This window comes from Phaenicophaeus curvirostris, chromosome 10 (assembly GCF_032191515.1).
Source record: "Phaenicophaeus curvirostris isolate KB17595 chromosome 10, BPBGC_Pcur_1.0, whole genome shotgun sequence".
NCBI lineage: Eukaryota > Metazoa > Chordata > Aves > Cuculiformes > Cuculidae > Phaenicophaeus > Phaenicophaeus curvirostris.
In genome coordinates, this window is record NC_091401.1 from 20,196,310 (window position 1) to 20,218,969 (window position 22,660).

Genomic DNA, 22,660 nt, shown 5'->3' on the forward strand with positions numbered 1-22,660 from the left:
AGGCACGTCTCTTCTTATAATCAAGGACTAGCTGGGCCTTTTTTGGATGTCATACTGGGGCCCTCTTGTGATTCAGCCAGGGACGTGACATTAGTACTCTCATTACTGAGTTCCTTCACTCCCTGTGGCTCTTATCCTCTGTTACTTTGAAGTGATGTATTAAAACATCACTGGGGCCTGCACAGAAACTGCTAAGGATGTTTCCCATTGGAGGGGAATCTTGAGTTCAATTAGAGATGGCTGGAAGTAGAGCGATGGTGAATTCCTTCAGGGTTTTACTGGTTTTTCCCCCTCTCTGCTTAATGGTGGAGTCATCAAGGCTTCACAAAATACACAGCTGGAGAGTCCCAAGAGCATCCTCTGCTGTACTGGTGCAACAAAGCGCTTGCGAGGAGATGCTGGCAGTGAGAAAACCAAGCTACTTTCTCCTTCCCAGTACACAGGCATCTCCCTTTCATCACTCTCCTGCCTTCTCCCCGACACAAGCTTTGAAGTCATCTATAATGAGCTGTGCTATATGGCTTGGCAGCGTACCGGAGTGTCTGCAAACAGCCAGAGGACTGGACGGCAGCACTATCTCTGCCTGACGTCATTCATGCCAAGGCGTAGGTGATAAGCAGATGTACTGGACCGAGCCTGTGACCCAGCAGCTGTGCTGCTGCTCCTGTGTTCAGAGGGAATTGTTCTTCCCACTCTGGTCTTCTCTCCATCATTGCATCCACACCTGTGGTCATCGCTGAACTGAGCTCTGCACGGCCTCTGCTACCCGGTGGGCAGTGCTTGGGCAAGTTGTGAAGTCCTCTTGGGATGCCACAGTAGTCCATCATGAACTAGGAATGAAAGAGTCCATAGCACAAATCTGTTACCCATATTGTACTCTGACTCCTTCCCAGTATATGAAAGGGGAAAAGACTCATTTCTAGTGATAGAACAGCTCTTTTGTTTCATGAGTAGTTACGTAAAAAACAGTTGTGATTGTTTCCAAGCAAAATCTTTTTTAAAGGCTGCCTTTTAACATGACATTTTACATGGTTGAACCAAGACAGCTAAGGCTATTTAACACAATAATGGTACATAAATGAAAATATACTTCAGATCTTGAGGTTTCAAAAACTCTGCATAGTATATGCTGTATGAATACCAACATGCACAGTGTTAACTGCAGGAGCAGCCAGATTGCGTGTGTGTCTCTTAGCTGCAACCACTGTATTTCCATCAAGAGTAACTGAAATCAGTGGGCTTTGGGTTTATTTCTGTATCAGTAGTACAGTTTTTTCTCTTTGCTTAATGACAAGGTGCCAGACTTACTAAATCTAGATCAAAGCCAGCCATTTTCTGGCTGCCATGTTTATTCTTTTTTTCAAATCAAAGAAAAACACTACTCATGGTATTTATCGTAGTGAAGGAAAGGAGTTCCCTTGCTTAAAGATACATTTGAGAAGAAACAAGAGCTTCTCAGGAGTCATGTTCCAGAAACACCTCTCTGAGGCATGTTGCCTTTTCTTTATTATTTCCATTTCATATTCAGAAATGAATTATGCACATAAATACAAGTAGTTTTTTCAATGTCTTTAAAATGCATTAATTGCACAATCTGATGGGTAACTTGGGTTCTGTGAGCACAAAATACGTATGATATACCTAATAAGAAAAGGGCTCCCTATGCATTTAAGCATACTTCAGTTTTCAATTGGAAATGGCATTTTATAGGGCATTCACCCACTCTCCCTGTCTCGCTGCAGGTGGAGGAGCGCTCCCGGCTCAATCGCCAGAGCTCGCCGGCCATGCCCCATAAGGTGGCCAACAGGATTTCTGACCCCAACCTGCCTCCTCGGTCGGAGTCTTTCAGCATTAGCGGTGTGCAGCCGGCCCGGACCCCACCCCTGCTCCGACCTGTGGACCCACAGGTAATGGGCTTCCACCAGCAGGCTTACCTGCCAGAGCCAGGATGCTGGGGGTGCTGGTAAGGTAACAAGACAGAGTGAACTAAAGAGAAATAGTGTCTCGTTCCCTGGTTTCTAAGCCTTTAGTGTATTTGTCAGTAAGAGCAGCATCTACATTCATGAGTGGATTCCTCTTGTCACCCCATGTGTTAGAAACATCACGCTAGTTCATACCTTCCTTTGAAGCATCACGTACCGGTTACTGCCAGAAACAAGCTGGAGGACTGAGAGGAACCGCTGGTCTGGTCCGGTGTGGCAGTTGCTCTGTTCCTCTTTGGATCTGGTTTATATAAAGGACTAAAACAACCACAGCACCTGGTACAAAAGACCCGTGACGCTTTGATGCTGAGGATCATCAGAAAAAAGTTTTACTTTCTTTGCCGCTTTAATTCAAGGTTTTGTTTTGGTTTTCCATTGAGTTGACATCAGTCACAAACACATTTGGATAGGGCGTAGATTACCATGACCATCTAAAAATTCCTTCCAGTCTGTAACTACTCTGCTACTGAAAGCTCTGCATGGAGTGTCAGTGCCCCTGCAAATGCTTCTGCTGATCCACAGACTCCAGTGGGGATTTCAGAGGGAAGTACAAAGCCTTTGTTCCATGTCCACGTGGGCTTTCTATGGGAAAATGTGCCAGCTAAGTGCCATCCACATGTAGTATGCACACCTGTAGGTCAACAGTACAATGCCAGCTTTAAACAAAATAGATTCAGTAAAGCCCTAAACATACAGCTCTTTCTTTCCCCAGTGTACATGGTCTGGATATGCAGGGAAGTGGGTAAAACCCCTCTTCATTCTAGTCTCTCTGAATGACCAAATAATTTTCAGCGACCTTTTTGGTGACCTGTATTGTCAGCGAGTATAAAGACTATTGCTTGGCAATAAAATACTAATGAAAAGGTTCCTTGAAACCCAGAGAGCCATGAAGCAAGTGTATGCATACATAGACACATATCCATGTGTACATGTGTACATAGACGTGTATGTAGAAAGGTCAAATAAAAGTTACAGCCCCACTGTATCAAAGAAGTGCAGCTTCACAAAATCCTAGGAAGAAGCTCTGATTTCACAAGCTCTGAGTTTGTGAATTTCTCAGATTTCCCAAGGCATATCATAGAATCATAGAATAACCAGGTTGGAAGAGACCCACCGGATCATCGAGTCCAACCATTCCTATCAAACACTAAACCATGCCCCTTAGCACCTCGCCCACCCGTGCCTTAAACACCTCCAAGGAATGTGACTCAACCCCCTCCCTGGGCAGCCTGTTCCAGTGCCCAATGACCCTTTCTGTGAAGAATTTTTTCCTAATGTCCAGCCTAAACCTCCCCCGGCAGAGCTTGAGGTCATTCCCTCTTGTCCTGTCCCCCGTCACTTGGGAGAAGAGGCCAGCACCCTCCTCTCTACAACCTCCTTTCAGGTAGCTGTAGAGAGCAGTGAGGTCTCCCCTCAGCCTCCTCTTCTGCAGGCTAAACACCCCCAGCTCTCTCAGCCGCTCCTCATAAGGCTTGTTCTCCAGCCCCCTCACCAGCTTTGTTGCTCTTCTCTGGACTCGCTCCAGAGCCTCAACATCCTTCTTGTGGTGAGGGGCCCAGAACTGAACACAGGATTCGAGGAGCGAATATGTCAGTATTCCTTTCACCCTGAGATATGTAGGGCTGGTCCATGGGGTAGGAGCTACCTAGACCTTTAGAAATTCATGCCTCAAAGTACTTTTTGAAGCCATCTATGCCTCTGAATTCCTGACAATTTTTTTAATTAATTATTATTTATTATTGTTTCCTTCTATTTTTTTTTAATTTCATTTTTAACGAGGAAAATCCATGCCAAACCTCATTAGCACAACCTTAGAGGTGCAGGCGTAGGAGCTGGAAAATTGGCAAGCAGCAGGCAGCGCCTGGGGCGGGCACAGCGTGTGCGGGAGCTGGCAGGAGGGAGCAGCCTGCCCTGCTCCGGGGGTGGTACCCACAGGATGGTGCGGGGCTGTCGGTACAAACCGTATCACTGTTCACACACAGAAGCGATCAGGACTGAAGCATGGCTTTGACTTGGGCATTGCCTGATTTGAAAAGGCTGAGCTGCGTGAGCATTGTTTATTAATAGATCTTGCATTGAAGCAATACAAGTCTGAAATTCCTGAAAACAAGGCAGTGCTGATCTCAGACTGAGGGGGTTTTTTAGTGCATCTGAAGTGCTGCTCAATTTTTTTTTTTAAATCAAATTTTTAAGCATTTTTTTTTAATTCCTTTTTTTTCCCCGTTTTGTACTGATAGTTCTGTTTTGACTTGGTGCTTAGATTCCACATCTGGTCACTGTGAAATCCCAAGGAAGCTCCTTGTCTGGGTCTCAGTCACTGCATGAACAGCCTGCAAAGGGACTGGCTGGGTTTCAGGAGGCTCTGACGGTGACCTCTCACCGCACTGAGATGCCAAGGCAGAACTCGGACCCCACATCAGAAAACCCTCCTCTGCCCCCTCGCATTGAAAAGTTTGACCGAAGTTCTTGGTTACGGCAGGAGGAAGACATTCCACCAAAGGTAACACTATCGCTCCTCACTTTCAGCACATCAAAGAGGCGATCCCAGAGCTAAATCCTTGTGGCACAGTGCTGTGCTCAGCACTTCTGGCAAAGCAGATTGGTCAGGACTGAACCCACCTCTGTGGCTCCACAGCAGGTACTGACCTGTTCAGGGGCTGCGTTTCCCAAGGCAGGTTTTGCAAGAGATGCTGGGAGCTGCTGTCGGATGCACAAGCAGCAAAGAAAGTTCTCGAGCCCAGACAGAGGCCAAAATAAATTAATTTCTCCTTTCCCTAGGATGAAAAACAACCTTCTGTTTAAATAGAATTATAGGATCATAAAATTTGTCATACTCAATAAGATGGGTCCTTTTTAGTCCAGTACCGTGCCTCCAGTTGCAATCAATATTTGATGGAAGACTTGTAAAGGCTCCAGCAGCTTTATACCTTCATTGACATTTTGGCAGTGTCTGGCAGTACCTCTTTAATTAAGAGTCTTCTGGACCAGTATTTCGATTGCATTGTTTGTACACCTTCGTTTTGGAAGAATTATAACTTGGCCATTCAAGTTCCCTTGCAGTGAATCAGCGCTCAGTCTGGGAGGATTTTTACAGGGAAAAAATGATTGCAAATTGATTAGTTACAGTGAGGCAGTATTTGTCCCTGATTGAGAGGCAGTATTTTTTGTATTAACAAAGTAAGTGACTTGCCTTTTTAAGAGAAAAATACCAGCTACGAGGTAAGCCTCCCTATGCAAAAGATCTATGGTGGCGTGATACATGTGTTAATAATATTCCCATTTCTGCAACCACCAAGTGATATGAGACATTGGTGCTTGCTTAAGAGGAAAAGCAAGGCAACAGCATCCGGAGTTGTTTGTGTGCTTTGGTCCTCAGTGGTGCAGAAGGCTGCCTAGTTTTAAGCTAATTTTGAGAAGCTTTTGCCTTAAGTCCTTTGAGAAGGGCATCTCTTAACTGCCATAATGTGCTACACATGGGGAGATCACAGCACCTCCTCCTTGGAAAAAATGCTGTTTTTCAGCACAGTGGAGTATTTTCTCCCTCAGCTGGGGGAACATGAGCTGTGAAGGGGCCCCACCAGATCACATTGAAGGCCACCATGTCAGCAGTAGCACCGATGAGGAGTCTGACTTCACATTGTATTGCCTTAAGTGGGTTTGATGTGTTGGTAAGTGGGAACGAAAAGACTGCCCTGTGAGGCAGGGCCGGCTGTCTCTGTGGTCCGAGGTCTTGTTTCTGCCAGTGCTTACAGCTGGATGCTTCAGAGGAAGGTAAAAAACTCCCCAGGTCCTGATGCAGAGTACACCACCTGGAGGGGAGATTGCTTTTTAATGAGACAAGCTGTAGCTAGTGATGCTGCAGCATATAAAGCTCACTTGTTCTCTTATATCTTTTTATCTTGCCTAACGTAACCGTGTGTTCATTCTCAAAAAAAAAAAAAATGCTGAATCCTTCTTTTGCCAGTCCCACCAAGCTCTCAGCCTCTCTGTTACCTGTTGCGAGCTATTGCACGGTGAGTATCGTCATGCCTCTCAACGTTGACCTGCACTGCCACGGGATGAGAGCACCCTGCCTGCGGCTACGTGGCAATGCCCGTGCTCCCAAGGGACGGGGGTCCTGGCTGAGGCAGGGCTCTGGGGTTACCCGCTGTAGGCTGTGATTGACTTTGTTTCTGCTGAGGGCGTTGATGGTGAGGCATCCTGCCGGCAGTGGCATCCAAAGCTCAACAAAGGTCATAAAGTTTGATTGCGAGCATTAGGTGGATCAGTCTGGATCTTCCCACTGTTAGTCCTCTTGTTTGTCCATCATCAACACCTTCTCTTTGCTGGCATGTGTTACATCTGAACTAGAGATGCTAAAAACTCCACTGTGGCTGCTGAAACACACTTCAGTTTGACTTTTCCTTAAAAATTACTTTTCTGCGTTTTATATATATATGTATGTGTGTGTGTATGCATTCATTTTTTGAAAAGTAAGTGCCCTGTTTGATGGTAGCAGGGCTGCTCTGTGAGCTGCTTGGGGCTCCTCTGCTGGGAGCATCCCTGATTGCCCCTTTGCAGCACATTTCTGTCTCACATTCAATCAATTCTTTCTAAGAGCTGAGAGCTTTATGTTTTATAATTGCTATAAATATTGCATATCTCTCAGTGGGAAATGAATTGTAAATCAAGTCTTAAGGCAGAGCTGAAAAGTGATCACTCAGACATGCGAACTCAGAGAGGCTGCCTGACGTGGTGGGTCACACTGGGTGAGGGTGAAAATCTGTTCTTTTCCAGGTGCCTCAACGAACCACTTCCATATCCCCTGCTCTGGCGAGGAAGAACTCCCCGGGCAACGGCAGCGCCCTGGGGCCCCGGCTGGGCTCCCAGCCCATTCGGGCAAGGTATGGACACCAAGGGGCATGGGTAATCGTGATCCCGGTGTGCTGCTGCAGGCACTCCTCCTGGAGTGGGGGCCCAGCTCTGGAGCCCAGACATGGGCTGGGGTTTAATCCTGCTTTTGTTGACTGTTAACAACAGGAGATTTGCAACACTTCACATATATCTGGGATGAACTTTTGCATTGGTTGAACTCAATGATCCAATGGGTCTTTTCCAACCTGGTGGTTCTATGATTCTGTGATTCATTAGTATTTTGTACCAGCACCAAAGGCTCTGAGTTGTTGGGTCCTTGGAGGTTTTGCTCCCTGGCCTGAATATGATCCTAGGTGTTGCAGGGTTTGGAGGTGGGCGCTGCATCTGCTGCTCTGGGGTCAAACAGGAATATTGGCACTCCCTTTAGTGGAATTAGGTTCTGATTCGCCCCGGGTTACCTCTTGCATATAAGGGGATGCATATAAGCCAGTGAGGAGATCTCAGTGATACATACCATACATTTCATATGCATCAGAAAACTTTTCCCAGATAATGACCAAGGAACGTGCCAATGACACTGATACAACTTGGTGAGATCTTCCCTAGGTGTAGATTAAGGGTTAGATTCTTTTTGGCTTCCTAGGACTAGGGCCTTCAGCTTAGCCAGACCCAGGACTCTGGCATGGTGGTGTGCAGGGCACACTTGCAGCACTGCGAGGAAGAATGCTGCACCTCAGCAGCGACCTCATGTCTGCCATGTCAGAGCTACCCCTGGATGTGTTTATAACCGTTAGGGAAGTTGATGGGTTGTATTCAGACCTGAATGGAAAAAACGTGGCTTAGTCATGCAAGAGCTTGTTTCTGGATTGCAGAGCATCGTGGGCAGATCTCTAGACCTCAGAGAGGTAAATCTCAAGGTAAATATGGGTTCCACATAGCCTTACATGATGGAGCTCTTTGGTTTCCTCGCCCTGTCTTGTCCTTTCAAGGTTTGGTCAGAAGGCGAACACTGGAATGTTCATAGCCACGTGTTGTCTCCAATTTCAGCATACACCTTTCTTTCCAGCTCAGTGCCCCAGTCGAGCATCAGCAAACTCAAGCACAGTGAGCAGCAGCTTAGAACAGCTGGCAAGGATAGCAGAAGGAGGATGAATCTTTTTTTTGTTGGTGGTTTTTTTTTACTTTTTAATTAGACAAAAAAACATTCATATCATGTTTGGTTCATCTTTACTGCTCAAGGCTGAAGCATTCTGAATTCTTGAAAATGTCTTTCTTTTAATTAGCTGTTGCTTGAAGGACAGTTTAATATGCAGAGGGCTACTGCACTGCGTGGTCCTAGTAACTGATAGAATTGAAAGTAAAAAGGATAATGGGAGTCTGTGGGATTCAAGCTGAAGGTTGCCCAATCCTAGCCAGTACAGATAAATACATTAATTTTATTTTATTCAAATAAATTTCATTCATTAATTTAGCTAAGGACCTGTCAGCTGTACAGGAGGAGCTGGAGGCCTTCAGTTTGATGAAAATTGGAAACGATTAGGATGCAACCATGTCCATTAAACTAAGTATTCAGTGGAATAGCTTCACATTTCCTTTCTCTTGCAGCAATGCAGCATTTCTCAAATTTTCCTTTTTAACCACCTCTCCTATTGTTTCTTGATTCCTCCCATGCATAAATGTAAATATTATTAAAATATACTTTCTTTTATTTGTTACCTTATTGTATCAAATGAGGGGATATTTCTCTGCACACAGAAAGTCACTGTCTTGGTCTCATCATTTTAATACCCACCTGTGTCACTGCAAGATAACACTAGGCAGTGATTTTATACAATATCTGTGCTAACTGTGTCTGAACAATTCTGCCAGCAGCCCGATTACGGCAATACGCCTTTGCACAACTTGCACCTTTGTGATTGCTCTCCAAGGGATGCACAGTCCACACACCAGGCACTTCATGTGCACACCCTCCAGTTGCAACCACATTGTGTCGTGTGGCAGGCTTACCGCATCATTTTAATGTACACAAGGACCTTAATTGGACTCGATGGAGAAAGCTTTCTCTACGTTTTTAATGGGACTTTGAATAATAAGATCACTTAACAGGAATATTGTATAAAACCAAATTGTGTAACTCTGCATTAAGCATGTCTTCTGATGTCATTTGAGTTCCAAATGAGAATTTATTTCCTAAAGGCATCTGATACTCTGAGAGATATTAGTCACTCTTTGTGTATCAAGCACACTTTTGATTCTAGGGATTTTTTTGTATGTTCACAAGGGTGAGAGAAATCAAGGAAGAAAAGTAGATATCTGCTCTAAGTTTGAAGTGAAGCCATGAAAATTGGGAAGTGTGATTAAGTGGCAAAAGTAATCTGCAGCCTTGTTGCAAACTTGAGATCCTTTCTTCACTGAAATATTTCATTTACTGTCTAACAGTGATTTGCAAATTCCTGCTTTTATGATGAATATTGTTGGTTAATTAGATTAACTCCAGCATTGCACATCTACTGGCGGGAAGGGAGTTTTGAATCAACAAGCTTCTAATTTTTGCTGAATTTGGTGGAATTATAGTAGAAAGCTTCTCTAGCCAATTTTTCATTGTGGTTATAGTGCACCTCCATAAAGATGTTCAGTACCTAATTCTGCATAGTTCCCCGGTGGGGTCTTCCTGGCTTAATGGCTTAAGAAGACCTCGGCCCTGTCTTCTTCAGCAAAGGAGGTATCTCCTTACCTTTGTAACTGTCATACTGGGAAGGATCTGAAGCCCTGGAGGTGCATGTGGCACTGGCTGATGGTGCCCTTCTGTTTTGTGCTCTGTCAGCAACCCAGACCTAAGGAGAACAGAGACCATTGTGGAGAGCCCACTGCAGAGGACCAGCAGCGGCAGCTCCTCCAGCTCCAGCACTCCCAGCTCCCAGCCCAGCTCCCAGGGTGGTTCCCAGCCCGGCTCCCAGGCTGGCTCCAGCGAGCGCAACAGAGTCAGAGGTGAGGTCCTTGAAAACATCCCTTAGCAGTGGATGTGCTTTCTGAGGTTTGTTTGGTAAGCAGGAAGGGAAAGAAGTCTCTGATCTCATGTATGTTTTAAAAAAATTAGCAAATCCAAGTCCTCTTCATTTTTTTATGTACTTCTGTGACGGAGATGCTGGCATTCCTTTTTGCCTGGATGCTGATGTAGGATGCCCAGGGCAGCACGTGATGCCTCCACACTTGGCATTGCAGCACCAAGTAGCTTGTACAAAAGGTGATGGGGATTATGTTTTAGGGAAAAAAAAAAAAGAGAGAAAATAGCACTATGCTTCCTGTCTTCATTGACCCAAGCTCACTTCTGTGATGGTTTCTGTGGGATTGTGTTTCCCTCTGGACAGGTATCTCTTCTTTTCCTTGTATTTTTTAAGCTTCATCTTTGTGCAAAGCCTGAGGTGGGAGCGGAGGTGCTAATTAGCCCATAAGAAGCTTTCTTTAAAATGCTTTCACCAGGCAGTTGTGCTGACACTGGGTTTATGTTCCTAGTCAAATTGTTTCCTCTCATCTTAGAGCCACTCTTAAAGATAGTCCGTTCCCTTGTTTAATCGCAGTAGGAGTTGCTAAAGCTCATACAATCCATACATCTACATTTCTGGCACGGCCCCACCATATAAATCCAGGGCTGAATCGTATTAAAACAAATACTGCCTCTATGTTTTGAATTTTTTATGACTTGGTCAAAAGATGACATGTCTGTTGTTGAATCATCGCTCCTCTAGACAGTCAATAAAAGGAATTCATCATCAATTGTCCATTTTGGTTTGGTTTGGTTTTTACTAATGAGAAATCCTATGGCAAATAATATCCTAGCAATGTCAGATGCTGCAGAGCGTTTAATTTATCACATGCCCTGCTCCTTTACAAAGTAAATTTGTTTCTTCAGTAGAAGAAAGGGCAGTAACTCTGCAAGAGGGCTGTCAGTGGAGGTTGGGCTGGATTATGGCTTCTGCTACTGCATTGATGGAGAATCACTGCAGTGACAGTTAAGCAGAGAGGAGCAGGAGGGGGTTTTGAGACAACAGAAGCAAAGTGATGGTGAAGCACCCATGCCCTCCTGTCCCAGGCAACAGGATGCAGCAACGGCTTTCAGCAGCATTTTAATTCCAACTCTCTCCGCTTGCCAGGGAACACTAAGCCCGAAGGGTCACCTGTGCTCTCCCATGAGCCCGCCAAGGTAAAGCAGGAAGACAACAGGGATGTGACGCGACCAAGCCGGCCTGCTGTGAGTCTTAAATTATTTCCCGTGGGAACATTGCCAGCCAGCTTGGCCATGTTTCCCTTTGGTGCAGTAGCACAGCTGTGGGGACCACAAAAAAGAGGCTAGTACCGTTGTTCCTCCAGTGAGAGACTGGAAAGCAGCAGTACGGTGAGAGCCCATGGGAGATTTGAATGCTTAAAAAAGTGCATGAGTTTTTATCAGGAGCCCAAGTCTAGGGGAAAGCACTTAAGCCTGTGCTTTCACATGAAGCAGATGCTTAAGGGCTTTGCTAGCTTGGGCGCAGTGGTTGCCGATGGCACAACCGTTGTGTTCCGTGCTGCATGTCCCCTCGCAGCAGCCCAGCGGAGGGATGCTCTGCTTGGGAAGGCTGGGCAACAGGCCCCCAACAGCCTTCACAGCTTAAAACCAAACCTGGTAGTGGTCTTTGTACACTCCTATTTTATTATTCTGAGCAAAATCTCATTCGAAGTGTTTCCTCCTGGTTTAATGCTGTTGACATTTGTATTTTAAAAATGCAGAGTTGGCCTAATAATGAAATGAATTTCCACTGCTTCTCTTTATTAATGTGTATTAATGTTTTGTTGATGTTTTTTTTTTCTCTACACTCCACAGCGTTGAGCTAACAATTCTAATTTTATTTCTAACCTGCTTGCCCTTCCTCTGGCTTTTTCCTGTCCCGATCTGTTTCCTCTGATGCTGATTATTCTTCCTTTACCCACAGAGCTATAAGAAAGCTATAGATGAGGTTAGTGATATCTTTTCTCAGCGGGTCATGCCTATGCAAGGTTGACTAGTTAGCGCTTAATATCAAACTGGGTTTTCTTGGTGTTGACATTGAAAAAGGTGGTGATGCAATCTCGGGTCGGACGGGAGACCGAACGATTGTGTTTTGGCGTAGGGAGCCTGCCTGCGGGGAGGGGAGCGGTGCTGCCGGGGTGTTCTGCCAAGCCACGGGCTGCCTGAAACCTGCTGGCCAGACCACTTGCATGGAGGCCATGGCAAGGAGCACCCCAGCGTTCACGCGCAGAGCAAACGGTGCTGCCGATGTTCGGCGTATTTGAAAGAGAAAGAGCAAGAGCAGAGGTTTCTTGTGCTGGTGGAGGTGGTCCGGCAGCCAGCACTGCTCACCACATTCTGGTCTCAGGTACAGCCCCCAGTTGCTCACTGATTTCAGTGGAGCAGTCGAGTGCTATTTGAAATGCAGTTTAAGCCTAATTCAAATGAAGGCACTTGGCAAATGAAGGAAAACAAAGCAGTCGAATATAGTAGGCATATATTCTTCATATATTCTTATGGACCAGATCATCAGCCATAAAAGCAGAATCAATGAAGCTGTCTTTGATGCTGATGGGCAAGGCTATTCTTCATTAATCCTCTTAAAAAAATAAGTCATAAATCACACCTTTTTCACCATATGATATTTTAAATATGTGAGCATCTGGCAATGGTGCACGTTTAAATGTTTGTGGAAAAAGAGCAAGCCTTCCCGATTTAGCTTTTAACTTGCCTCTCACACGCATAGCTGTGCACGCACTGCTGATACTGGTAACTGTGAGGCTGTAACGGAAGGCACTGGTATCAGCAGCCCCTCTTGCAGCCTCTTTCCTCTAAAAATAGAAGATAAGAAAGGAGGAAGATATACTGGTTAGTTAACTTGTTCTTTTGGATAAAACATGAGCAATGCATTTTGTTTAATGAGGTGATTTGCTGAGAAAAAAGCACATAAATCAGTGTCTAAATAGAAGCAGTGTGTGTGCTAAATTCAAGTTCAATGAGCTGTGTGATTTTTGGAAACCAATGTGACTTGATTCCAGCAAATATGAAATCTGAAGAAGTCTTTGTAATTAAAAATAATTAAAGAGCACTGATACAGCTAACTTATATGTTATGTCACCCTCAGTAATATCGTTTCAAACACATTTGGAACTACAGAGCACTTTCTAGTTGTCAGATTGTTTTTGGTCCAAGAGCAACTCAGTGAAGCTGTTTAATCCTACAAAGTGCTTATTACTTCGGGAAAATGATAGCATCAAAGAATTAACCATCCCGAGGCAAAGCTTTAACTAGGAAATACAAGTTGTCTGATGATATTGTCTGGGAATATTATTGCTGTTATGACTTCCCAATTAGTTATCAAAAACTAATTAAGCTGATTTTTAAAATACTTGGTGATGACCAAAGGAGGCTGATGGGTTGTCCTGAAGCATGTTAGAAAAGGAAGGTGCAAAAAAGAAGTGATTTGCGTGATCCATCGCTGTGATAGAGAAGGGTTCAGTCAAGTCCTGCACTGTGAGAAGTCCAGCTGCAGTTTTGAGAGGCTCTTACACCGTCCTAAAGTCTTTTAAAAAGGCTCTGATCCAGCTGAAAGGCATGTGCTTAATAAAGAGCATATCTTATACTCTAAATGGAAAGCACTATTAAGCTGTTGAAATCGTCATTAATACTTATTGAGGAAAAGAAGCAATCATATCACAGAAGCTGCTACAGTGCTAATTAAAAAATTAGTTGTCGTGACTGCAGATTTGACTATGTTTCAATCCCAAACATGTTGGCATCAAAAATAAACTCTTGAAATACCACATTCTCTCCTTAATCATATAAAAAGCCTTTCTTTAAAGGTACAGAGAGCATTTGGAGGGGGATCTATAATCCCCGTCATAGGTAACTGCTGTGGAACAGGGATTGGTTTTGTTTTTTTTTAAAAAAAACTGCTTTTTTTGGTATGATAATGTTTATGAGTCTGGTCCGTGGAGCTGCTCCTCTACGTTAGACGCCATGCAGGGCAGACCTGAGAGCAGAATGTGTGGCTGTCCACCGGTGGGAGCCCGCCGGGAGGTATGGGTCATCTGTAACCAAAGTACAAACTGCTTGCAAAATATTTCTGCTTCACAATTAAAAAAATAAACTGGGTTCGCATCTCAGCCGTAGAAGTTTTCCATCGTTTTCTTCACGTGTCGACGGGATAGATTTTAAGAGCTCCCTTTGCAACCATAATTAATATTGCCGTAGTCGCCCTGCTGGAACGGTAAACTGGAAATGCAGTAAATGAGAGTATGGCCGTAAGACAATTGTGGAATTTAGTCTTTTTCAATGAGTTTCTTTCTCCCTAATCCTTTATCTCTGACCGAATGCACTGATGCCTACCTCGGTCACTAATATAGGGGGAAATGGTAAGACTGACAACTGCGATGCTTTGTTCGTCATGTGCATGTGTTGTGCAACAGAGTTCTCTAACCCATTCTAATTCGAGCTCTCATGCTTTTCTGCCCTACTGCTTCCCCCTGCATTGCTATAAAAGCATGTAAGATAACAAAAAGTCTCTTTTCTACACGGTGCCTGCCATGTTCCTTGTTTTGAAATAGCAGTGTCTATTTTATATGACTGTCGGGTCTGAGACCTCATCAAAGTCATGGTAAACTGAAAAATCGTTACTAGGCTTTGGGACTGCTCCTATCTTTTTTCTTGTTTCCAGGCTTTTTTTTTCTTTTTCCCCTTAGCTTGTAGGCTGCCACATTTCACATAAAGTGCTAAATGGGTTCTGCTGAGGGATTTTTTTTTTAATTTTTTTTTTCTGATCGTGTGGCTGACTCAGAGCTGTGACTCCAAAGTTGGGTTGAGCTGGGCACTTCTCCTCATGCTCCTCACTGCCTCTTGGCAGCTGCCTGACAGTGGAGACTCACCACAGAAGCAACTCTTGATGTGGGGATTGCACCACTCCATGGGAGATGCTGTCATTGCTTCCTTCCCAAATGCATTTATTACAGAATAAATACAATTACGGGGTCTCTTTGAGAAGTTTGAAAGAAGAGAAAACCCGGCAGGAGAAATTCTCTGAGCCAATCTTTGAAACTATGTTGTTTTCCAGTTTACTATGATGGTGACTGAACTTCACCTTTTCCAACAAATATAATTTTGTCGTGTATATACATATAAGTGTGTATATATATGCACATACACGTTCCAAACAGAAAAAGAAGAGGTTGGCTATTGATTTTTCAGTGAGCGTAAATCAGTTTTGTTTTGTTTAATAAATGCTACATGCTACAAACATTGTCTTACGTTTGTCTCATGTTTGTAATGACTCTGTAAAGCTATTTCTTGTTGCTTGTGCTGTTAGCATTGGCTTTTGAAGAGATGTATGCGACATTCCCCTTGCTTTAAATATAATAGCCATCACTTTCTTGTTTTCTTGCACCCATCCCTTTTAGGACCTGACAGCCTTAGCCAAAGAGTTGAGGGAGCTGCGCATCGAAGAAACCAATCGCCCCCTGAAGAAGGTGACAGACTACTCCTCCTCTAGCGAGGAGTCAGAAAGCAGTGAGGAGGAGGAGGAGGATGGGGAAAACGAGACACACGATGGGACCGTGCCTGTCAGTGACATCCCACGGCTCATGTAAGAAGTGCTTTCTTTTTGGGTGGCAAATCATGAAAGTCTGTTGTGTCTTGGTCTGGAGGAGCAGTAGCTTTGATATGGGGTACATCCAAAGTGGGTCGGTGTTTGGTGGCTGGCACTGGGAATAGCATCAGAGTTGCAAGGGATAATTTGCTCAGATGGGTCTTTTTCCTGCTCCAAACTAGAGATGCTTAATGGGAAAACTGAATTATTTACAGTACACATTCAGTGAAATTCCAGCTTCTCTCTTGAGTTAGGAGCACAGAAATAATCTCAAGGTGAAATAATGGGTCAGGCCTACATTTTTTCACCAGAAAAGCACCAGAAAGCTACAGGGCTCAAGTTGTACTCCCACCCACACCTCCTCCAAACTCCATCCTCTCCTCATCCATCTTTCATCATCGGATGCTCTGAGGCACTGTTCCCTTTCCAGGGGTTGAGATGGGGAATAAAGGGAGAAAACTATTCTTTTAAGACTTTCCTTAAGTAGGAAAAATTATGTAAGGTAGAGCAGGACTACAGTTCCTTTTTTTCCTGTTTGGCAGTGCTCCTCTTAGGGCACCTTGGGATAAGAAAGGCCCTTTGATTTCGTCTTTGTGCTGTATCTGTAGTTTACCAGCCTGAGTCTGGTCCTGTATTTCTGACAACATAAAAAACTTCCCCATACATTTAAATGAATACATTTTCTACTTTTTCCTCACAAAGCCTTACTTTCATTGAAATAATACTCCATTAGAGGATTTTTCATCTAGTTTAGCAAAGGAACTTGCCATCATTAATACTTTTCTATTCTGTCCTCAGACCAACAGGAATGCCTGGAAGCAATGAGCCGTACAACCTGGGAATGGTGACAACTCACGGGATGGAGACTTCTCATGCAGATACGTTTAGCAATATTTCAAGGGAAGGGACTTTAATGGTGAGGGAGGTAAGTTGTAAAACAAGTATTTCCATGGAGCATCTTCAGGAGGTTTTGCCCATGTAAGCACAAAAACTAACAGTTCTGTGTGTCCGGAACACAAAATGACTGAGTAAATTGTGCTTGTTAGTGCTCTCATAATACAATTTACACTCGGAGCAAATGTGACAAGTGCAAATGTTTCTCAGAACTACAAACAGCAGTGAATAGTAATGCCAAGGCGTGGCAGGGAGGATGCTCTGCCACAGATGGTTCTGCTGTGATCCCACGATTGCTCCAGGCAACAGAATTTATCTTCAATTTACAGCATTTAATTAATATACTTGCAGCCTGGCCCAAAGTCCCCCCTCTTCTTTCCAACCTTTGGCTCCATGTAACTGTCAGAAGCGTGTCGTGTTTGTAGAGCATTTAGAGGCTTTTAGCAGGGACCGGTCCCTGCCCTCACAAGCCACCCTGCACTCACCCAGGGAGGTGGCTGAGTGGGGCTCTGCACATCCCTGGGGGCAAGACGTCATCTGGGCTCCAGCATTGCAGAGATAAAGCTGTAGTGGGAGCAATCATAGAATCATAGAATAACCAGGTTGGAAGAGACCCACCGGATCATCGAGTCCAACCATTCCTATCAAACACTAAACCATTCCCCTTAGCACGTCGTCCACCCGTGCCTTAAACTCCTCCAGGGAAGGTGAATCAACCGCCTCCCTGGGCAGCCTGTTCCAGTGCCCAATGACCCTTTCTGTGAAAAATTTCTTCCTAATGTTTAGCCTAAATCTCCCCTGGCGGAGCTTGAGGCCATTCCCTCTTGTCCTGTCCCCTGTCACTTGGGAGAAGAAGCCAGCTCCCTCCTCTCTACAACCTCCCTTCAGGTAGTTGTAGAGAGCAGTGAGGTCTCCCCTCAGCCTCCTCTTCTCCAGGCTAAACAACCCCAGCTCTCTCAGCCGCTCCTCGTAAGACCTGCTCTCCAGCCCCATCACCAGCTTTGTTGCTCTTCTCTGGACTCGCTCCAGAGCCTCAACATCCTTCTTGTGGTGAGGGGCCCAGAACTGAACACAGGATTCGAGGAGCGGTCTCACCAGTGCCGAGTACAGAGGGAGAATAACCTCCCTGGACCTGCTGGTCATGCCGTTTCTGATACAAGCCAAGATGCCATTGGCCTTCTTGGCCACCTGGGCCACTGCTGGCTCATGTTCAGTCACTGTCAACCAACACCCCCAGGTCCCTCTCCTCCAGGCAGCTGTCTAGACAGACTTCTCCTAGTCTGTAGCACTGCAGAGGGTTGTCGTGTCCCAAGTGCAGGACCCGGCACTTGGCCTTGTTAAACCTCATGCCATTGGACTCAGCCCAGTGGTCCAGCCTGTTCAGATCCCTTTGCAGAGCCTCCTGACCCTCCAGCAGATCAACACTTCCACCCAGCTTAGTGTCATCCACAAACTTGCTAAGGGTGCACTCGATGCCTTCATCCAGATCATTGATGAAGACATTGAACAGGGCTGGACCCAGCACTGAGCCCTGGGGAACCCCACTTGTCACTGGCCTCCAGCTGGATTTCACACCATTTCCCACCACTCTCTGGGCCCGGCCATCCAACCAGTTTTCCACCCAGGAGAGTGTGCGCCTCTCCAGGCCAGAGGTGACAGTTTCTCAAGCAGAATGCTGTGAGAAACTGTGTCAAAGGCTTTACTGAAGTCCAGGAAGACCACATCCACAGCCTTTCCCTCATCCAGCAGCCGAGTCACTTTGTCATAGAAGGTGATCAGGTTAGTTTGGCAAGACCTGCCTTTTGTGAACCCGTGTTGACAATCCTGACGTATGGCACTGCAGGAGCAAGGCAGAGGAAGACTGTGGAAGGTCATATCTCCCCCAGTGTTTCTCGATTTCCTGGTTGCTGGAATTTGCTGGTGATGCTGCTGGAAATGCAGATGGGTAGCAGATCTCCTGCTGAGGCGGTAGGATGCTCTGGCAGTAGAACAGGAGAGTCAGTGTCCTGCCAACCTGTAAAGGAGGTGGGTGGGAGACGGGAAGGAGGGACAGAGAGACTGGAGTCAGTAATCATAAAGGAGGAATGTTTAGATCAAATGCAGACTAGGCTTGAACATTATTTTAATTCCATTTATATAAAATAAAAAAAAAAGAATGCAAGTTTCAAAGAGAGGAAGGAGTCAGCAAAAGAAATCGCTGCATAATTGCTGCCTTCCTCCACAACTTTTGGATCTGGGCAGCTATGTGGTTGTTCAGAGCAGGGATCTCTGCAGCCTGGGCAGCGCTCCACATATCCTTGTAACAGGGAGGGTGTTGCGGTTCAGTGGGAGAACAAATCGCTGCTATAACAGGCACCCACTTCTGAAATGAGCTCAGTGCTGAGTGTCACTACTGCAAAACACGTGTCGCACCAGCAGGGCCGTTTGAGAAAGCAGTGATGCAGGTGGGTTTAAAAGCCACAGGTGAGGCAAGCAGCTGGGAACCCCCTCTGGGAGGAGGGATAAGATTAAGAAATCCAAACTGGAGCCTTGTGCTGGGTGCTTACTGTTTGCTCCCTGCCGCTGTTGGAGCCTTCAGAGGACGGACTCGCTGAGGTCAGCGGGCTTTGGGCAAAGGGCTTTTTGCTGTTTGGCAGGATGGTAAGGTGGTTGAAAGTAACAGTAATGAGTAAGCAAAAGGTAAATGATGTCAGAACTGGTCAAAAACTTAGCCTGTTCAGGGGAGTTTTCCATGAGTATAGGTGAGTCTCCATAATGATCTCATTGATGTGCTCCAAGTAGGTGGGACACATCAAAATGGCAAATATCTTGAAACAATAGGCATGGAAAGGAGAAACTTCCCAGCAAGTGTCTTGCATGAGGTGGGGATGAAGAGGAAGGGGAATGCCAGGGAAGCCCCAGGAATCATTTGTGCAGAGCAAGATGCCAGTTGTTTTGCTGCTGCTGCCGCTGTTCACTGCTGTTTTGGGTTACAGAAACATGCGGTGAGGGCTGTGTTGGCATTTGCAGTCATGACTACTCGCTGCCATAGCTGTGCAAAGCCATTAAGGCTAGTGCTGATAGAGGGGTCAGATTCTGCTGTCACGGTGGCCAGTGGCCATGTGGGAGGAGAGCTGGCCATGGGCTTTGCACCCATGGTGGCAAAAGTAGAATCTGACCTATGTTCCTTGTTTCAAAGTGACGGTGATCAGGCTTCTCTCGCTGTAACATGGCTGATGACTCTGTATTGACCTTGTGATTAATCCTGTCTTTATTTCTCCTGGGTTGGGGGGGGTCAATTTGCTGCTTGCTGGATTGCATGGGGATAGAAGCAGAGAGGGTCCTTCTCCTGCACTAGCTCTGGGAACTGGGGGAATGCCAACGACCTGGTTTTGTTTGTTTTTTTCTCTTCTTTTTCTCTTTTTTTCCCCCCCTTCTCTTTCTTCCTCATGCCTTGTGTCTCTGCAGACCTCTGGTGAAAAAAAGCGTTCTGGCCACACAGCCAGCAATGGCTTTGCAGGTCACATCAATCTACCTGACCTGGTGCAGCAAAGCCACTCGCCTGCGGGTACACCGACCGAGGCCCTGGGGCGAGTCTCCACGCATGCGCAGGACATGGACTCGGTGCCTGAAGTAGGTGGGGTGGGGGGGGCTCCTCCTTCTCCTTTGCATCACTTTGAGCAAGAATTAACATCTCTGCCCTGTAAGGGGCTTTTCTGCTTTCCTCCCTGGCTTTCTTGGCTCTTCTCTCTCTTTGTTTCTGGTCCATGTGGCTGAGTGTAGGGGAAATACAGGGAAATCTGATGGGTTATTGTTATGGTTCATGGTAGAAATTCAGGTGATGTCTTCTCTCAGGCACACCAGCTGGAGTTCTGGTGGTCATGGCTTGAACGCTGCCAACTGATGCAAAAGTCCCCATTTCTTTTTTTCACATTAAAAGTAAGAGAAAATTATTAGAGCCAGTGATGCCATCAACTTCCTCTGGGCCCAGCTTCTACCTGTGTGATCTCTGATATTTAACGTGACTCAAAAGGTTAACGAAAATCAAAGCCAAAACAATTTTGGGAATTTCTTCAGACTGACAGAATACTGCATGCCTTTAAAATTGTGTATTTCCAGTCATGGCAAAGTATTTCTCCCTGTAGCTGTTCTATACAACATGATTGAACGTTAACATTGTATAAGGTATAAAAAGTCCTAGAAAGTACAAGATATGACACATAATACAAAGGAATTGATGTGTCCTGCTTACCATCACTAGCTGTGGGAACCAGGCACATAGTTCTGTTTTCCCATAAGAAATCGACCCATTTAGTGCTAAACAAGGGATTTTATTTATTTTTTTTGTTTTCTTTTTGTTGGATATACATCAAAAGTTCTGTTATTTTACTCCCTTTCACAGAAACAATATACTCATTCTACAGCTCACTTTTACTAGCAGCATAAAAATAAAAACTGCTTGGAATTGGGCATTGATAAAGTGTAAGAACAGATGGAACATGACTTGACCTCGAGGTTTTATGCATTTCCTTGTTGCAGTGATGAGAGACTTGATCCTGAAAGTAACACCTTCCACGGTCTTCCTGGGACTGCTTAAATGTGGGCAGGAATTGGGTTTTAATATATTCATTTATAGAATACCAAGCAAAAAAAGTATTTTCCATTTCTAAGCCTGCATTTTTAGGGCTGACTGAGCCAGGAGTGGGTGTATGTGGAAACTTGGGGATATAGTTCACAGGCTTCCAGGTGACTCATGGTGCTGCAAGTAAAAAGAAGGGAGCAAGCACAAACTCACCCTGCAGCTTGTTGCTGTTTCTCTAGGCCACCATGGAGGTTCATAGGTGTCAGAAAGGAACCGGAGGAAGATGAATTGATATTTAAACAGCAGACTTGGAAGTTACTAAAATGGTCGCTTCTTAGGAGAAAAATAAATGAATGCAAGCAAAGAAAAGAAACTCTCAGTGCACCGGGATGGGAGTTTCTTCACAATGAGTTTGTCAAAGTATCCCTATAAATACTGACAATTTCCCTCCTTGAATAGTTGGGGCTTCGTGGATATTCAGTGCAGGAAAAACTGTTTCTTGGATATGAAAGCAGCACAAGTATATCTTACACGCAAATGCAAATATGGCTGTAGTGTGTATGTAAATGCAGTATCTGTTCCTGCAGCCTTCCCTGCCGCAGGCTGTTAACTCCTTCCATGGTTCTCATTTACCATTTAATTTTTGGAAATCCGTCCCGTTTCTATGGAAACAGGCGGGCTGTCGGGGCCATAGAGATGGGAGGGAAGCGGGAGGCACAGTGTGGGTTTGGCAGGCACAGAGCGTGGATGCTGCCTCACCCAGCCAGGTATCCACCAGCCCCAAAACCTTCTCAGTGCCACCTCAGGAAGTCTCAAGCCGTGAGCGTGTTCCCATGCCCCATGACTTTTTACCCCTAAGCCTTTTTGTTCCCTGCTGGAGGACAGGGACCAGCCCAGCCCAGTTTCAGTTTGGATGTGCTGGGGCAGTGGTTTTCCCCATGGCGCATGTTCCCACATCATGGGCTTGTTCCCATCGCAGTTGTCCATGCAGGGGCTGCAGCGGTGGCGTTGGGCCTGGATAGCAGCCTGGGCTCTGGTGTCTCAGTGACATGAAAGCTGAGGAAGCTCCGTTTCAGGGAAGGAAAATGTCCTGAGGAATTAAAATGTGAACAGTAGTGCTGCTGTAGGATGACTTGGGGCTTGCTGCTGTACAGCTCTTAATGGAGGTCATACATAAAGCATATCCTGGGTAAATACTGAGTAGGAAAAATAAGCTGCTCAATGAAGGGGAGAAATCGCATCACTTTGGCTCCCAAGTCATGGATTTCCTTTTCTTCAGAGAAAGTCTTAGCCCTGTTCTCTGCCTTAACAAAGCAATGGCTTAAAAAAGAAAGCAATGGGATGTTGCTGTTTGTTCTCCCCAAATTCTCTTAACAATGTTTTGGCTGTGACATTCCCTGTGATACCTTCAAGTTAAGTTTTATTAGCTTAGAAATGGCCCCTTCTGCAGTCCCACCTGAAATGCTGTAGACAATTTAAAACACTTGATTGAAATTGCAGGCTTCTCCCACTTTCCCAGGGGCACCAATGTTTTGGGCTTAGTCCAGCAAACTCCTAGATAACAGTGGTAAAAGCAGAATGATATCACAGCTGTACGAGCTCTCCTGCCTTTGCTCAGACTGTGCTAGGCGCAAGGAAAGCTGCAGTCCCAGCTTTTCCAGCTTTCTGGATTACTCTGGTGGTCACTGGTTCATGTTCAGCTGCCCCGTGCCAGGGCTTGCAGGGGG

The 22,660-nt window shown here is 45.4% G+C and overlaps 1 protein-coding gene across 7 annotated transcripts in view; it reads left to right on the forward strand.

Annotated features, from left to right (window-relative positions):
• The window catches only part of TNIK (TRAF2 and NCK interacting kinase), a 162,419-nt gene that overhangs the window by 129,181 nt on the left and 10,578 nt on the right, over positions 1 to 22,660 (forward strand). For 3 of the 7 annotated variants that reach the window (XM_069864554.1, XM_069864557.1, XM_069864556.1), the window contains 9 exons: positions 1,743 to 1,907; positions 4,243 to 4,482; positions 6,759 to 6,865; positions 9,661 to 9,824; positions 10,988 to 11,085; positions 11,804 to 11,827; positions 15,291 to 15,475; positions 16,277 to 16,403; positions 19,820 to 19,984. In XM_069864554.1, the coding sequence (XP_069720655.1) occupies positions 1,743 to 1,907; positions 4,243 to 4,482; positions 6,759 to 6,865; positions 9,661 to 9,824; positions 10,988 to 11,085; positions 11,804 to 11,827; positions 15,291 to 15,475; positions 16,277 to 16,403; positions 19,820 to 19,984 (1,275 nt within the window). The remainder of the gene's footprint in view (positions 1 to 1,742; positions 1,908 to 4,242; positions 4,483 to 6,758; positions 6,866 to 9,660; positions 9,825 to 10,987; positions 11,086 to 11,803; positions 11,828 to 15,290; positions 15,476 to 16,276; positions 16,404 to 19,819; positions 19,985 to 22,660) is intronic. The other 4 variants (XM_069864555.1, XM_069864559.1, XM_069864560.1 and 1 more) reach the window with 3 other exon arrangements.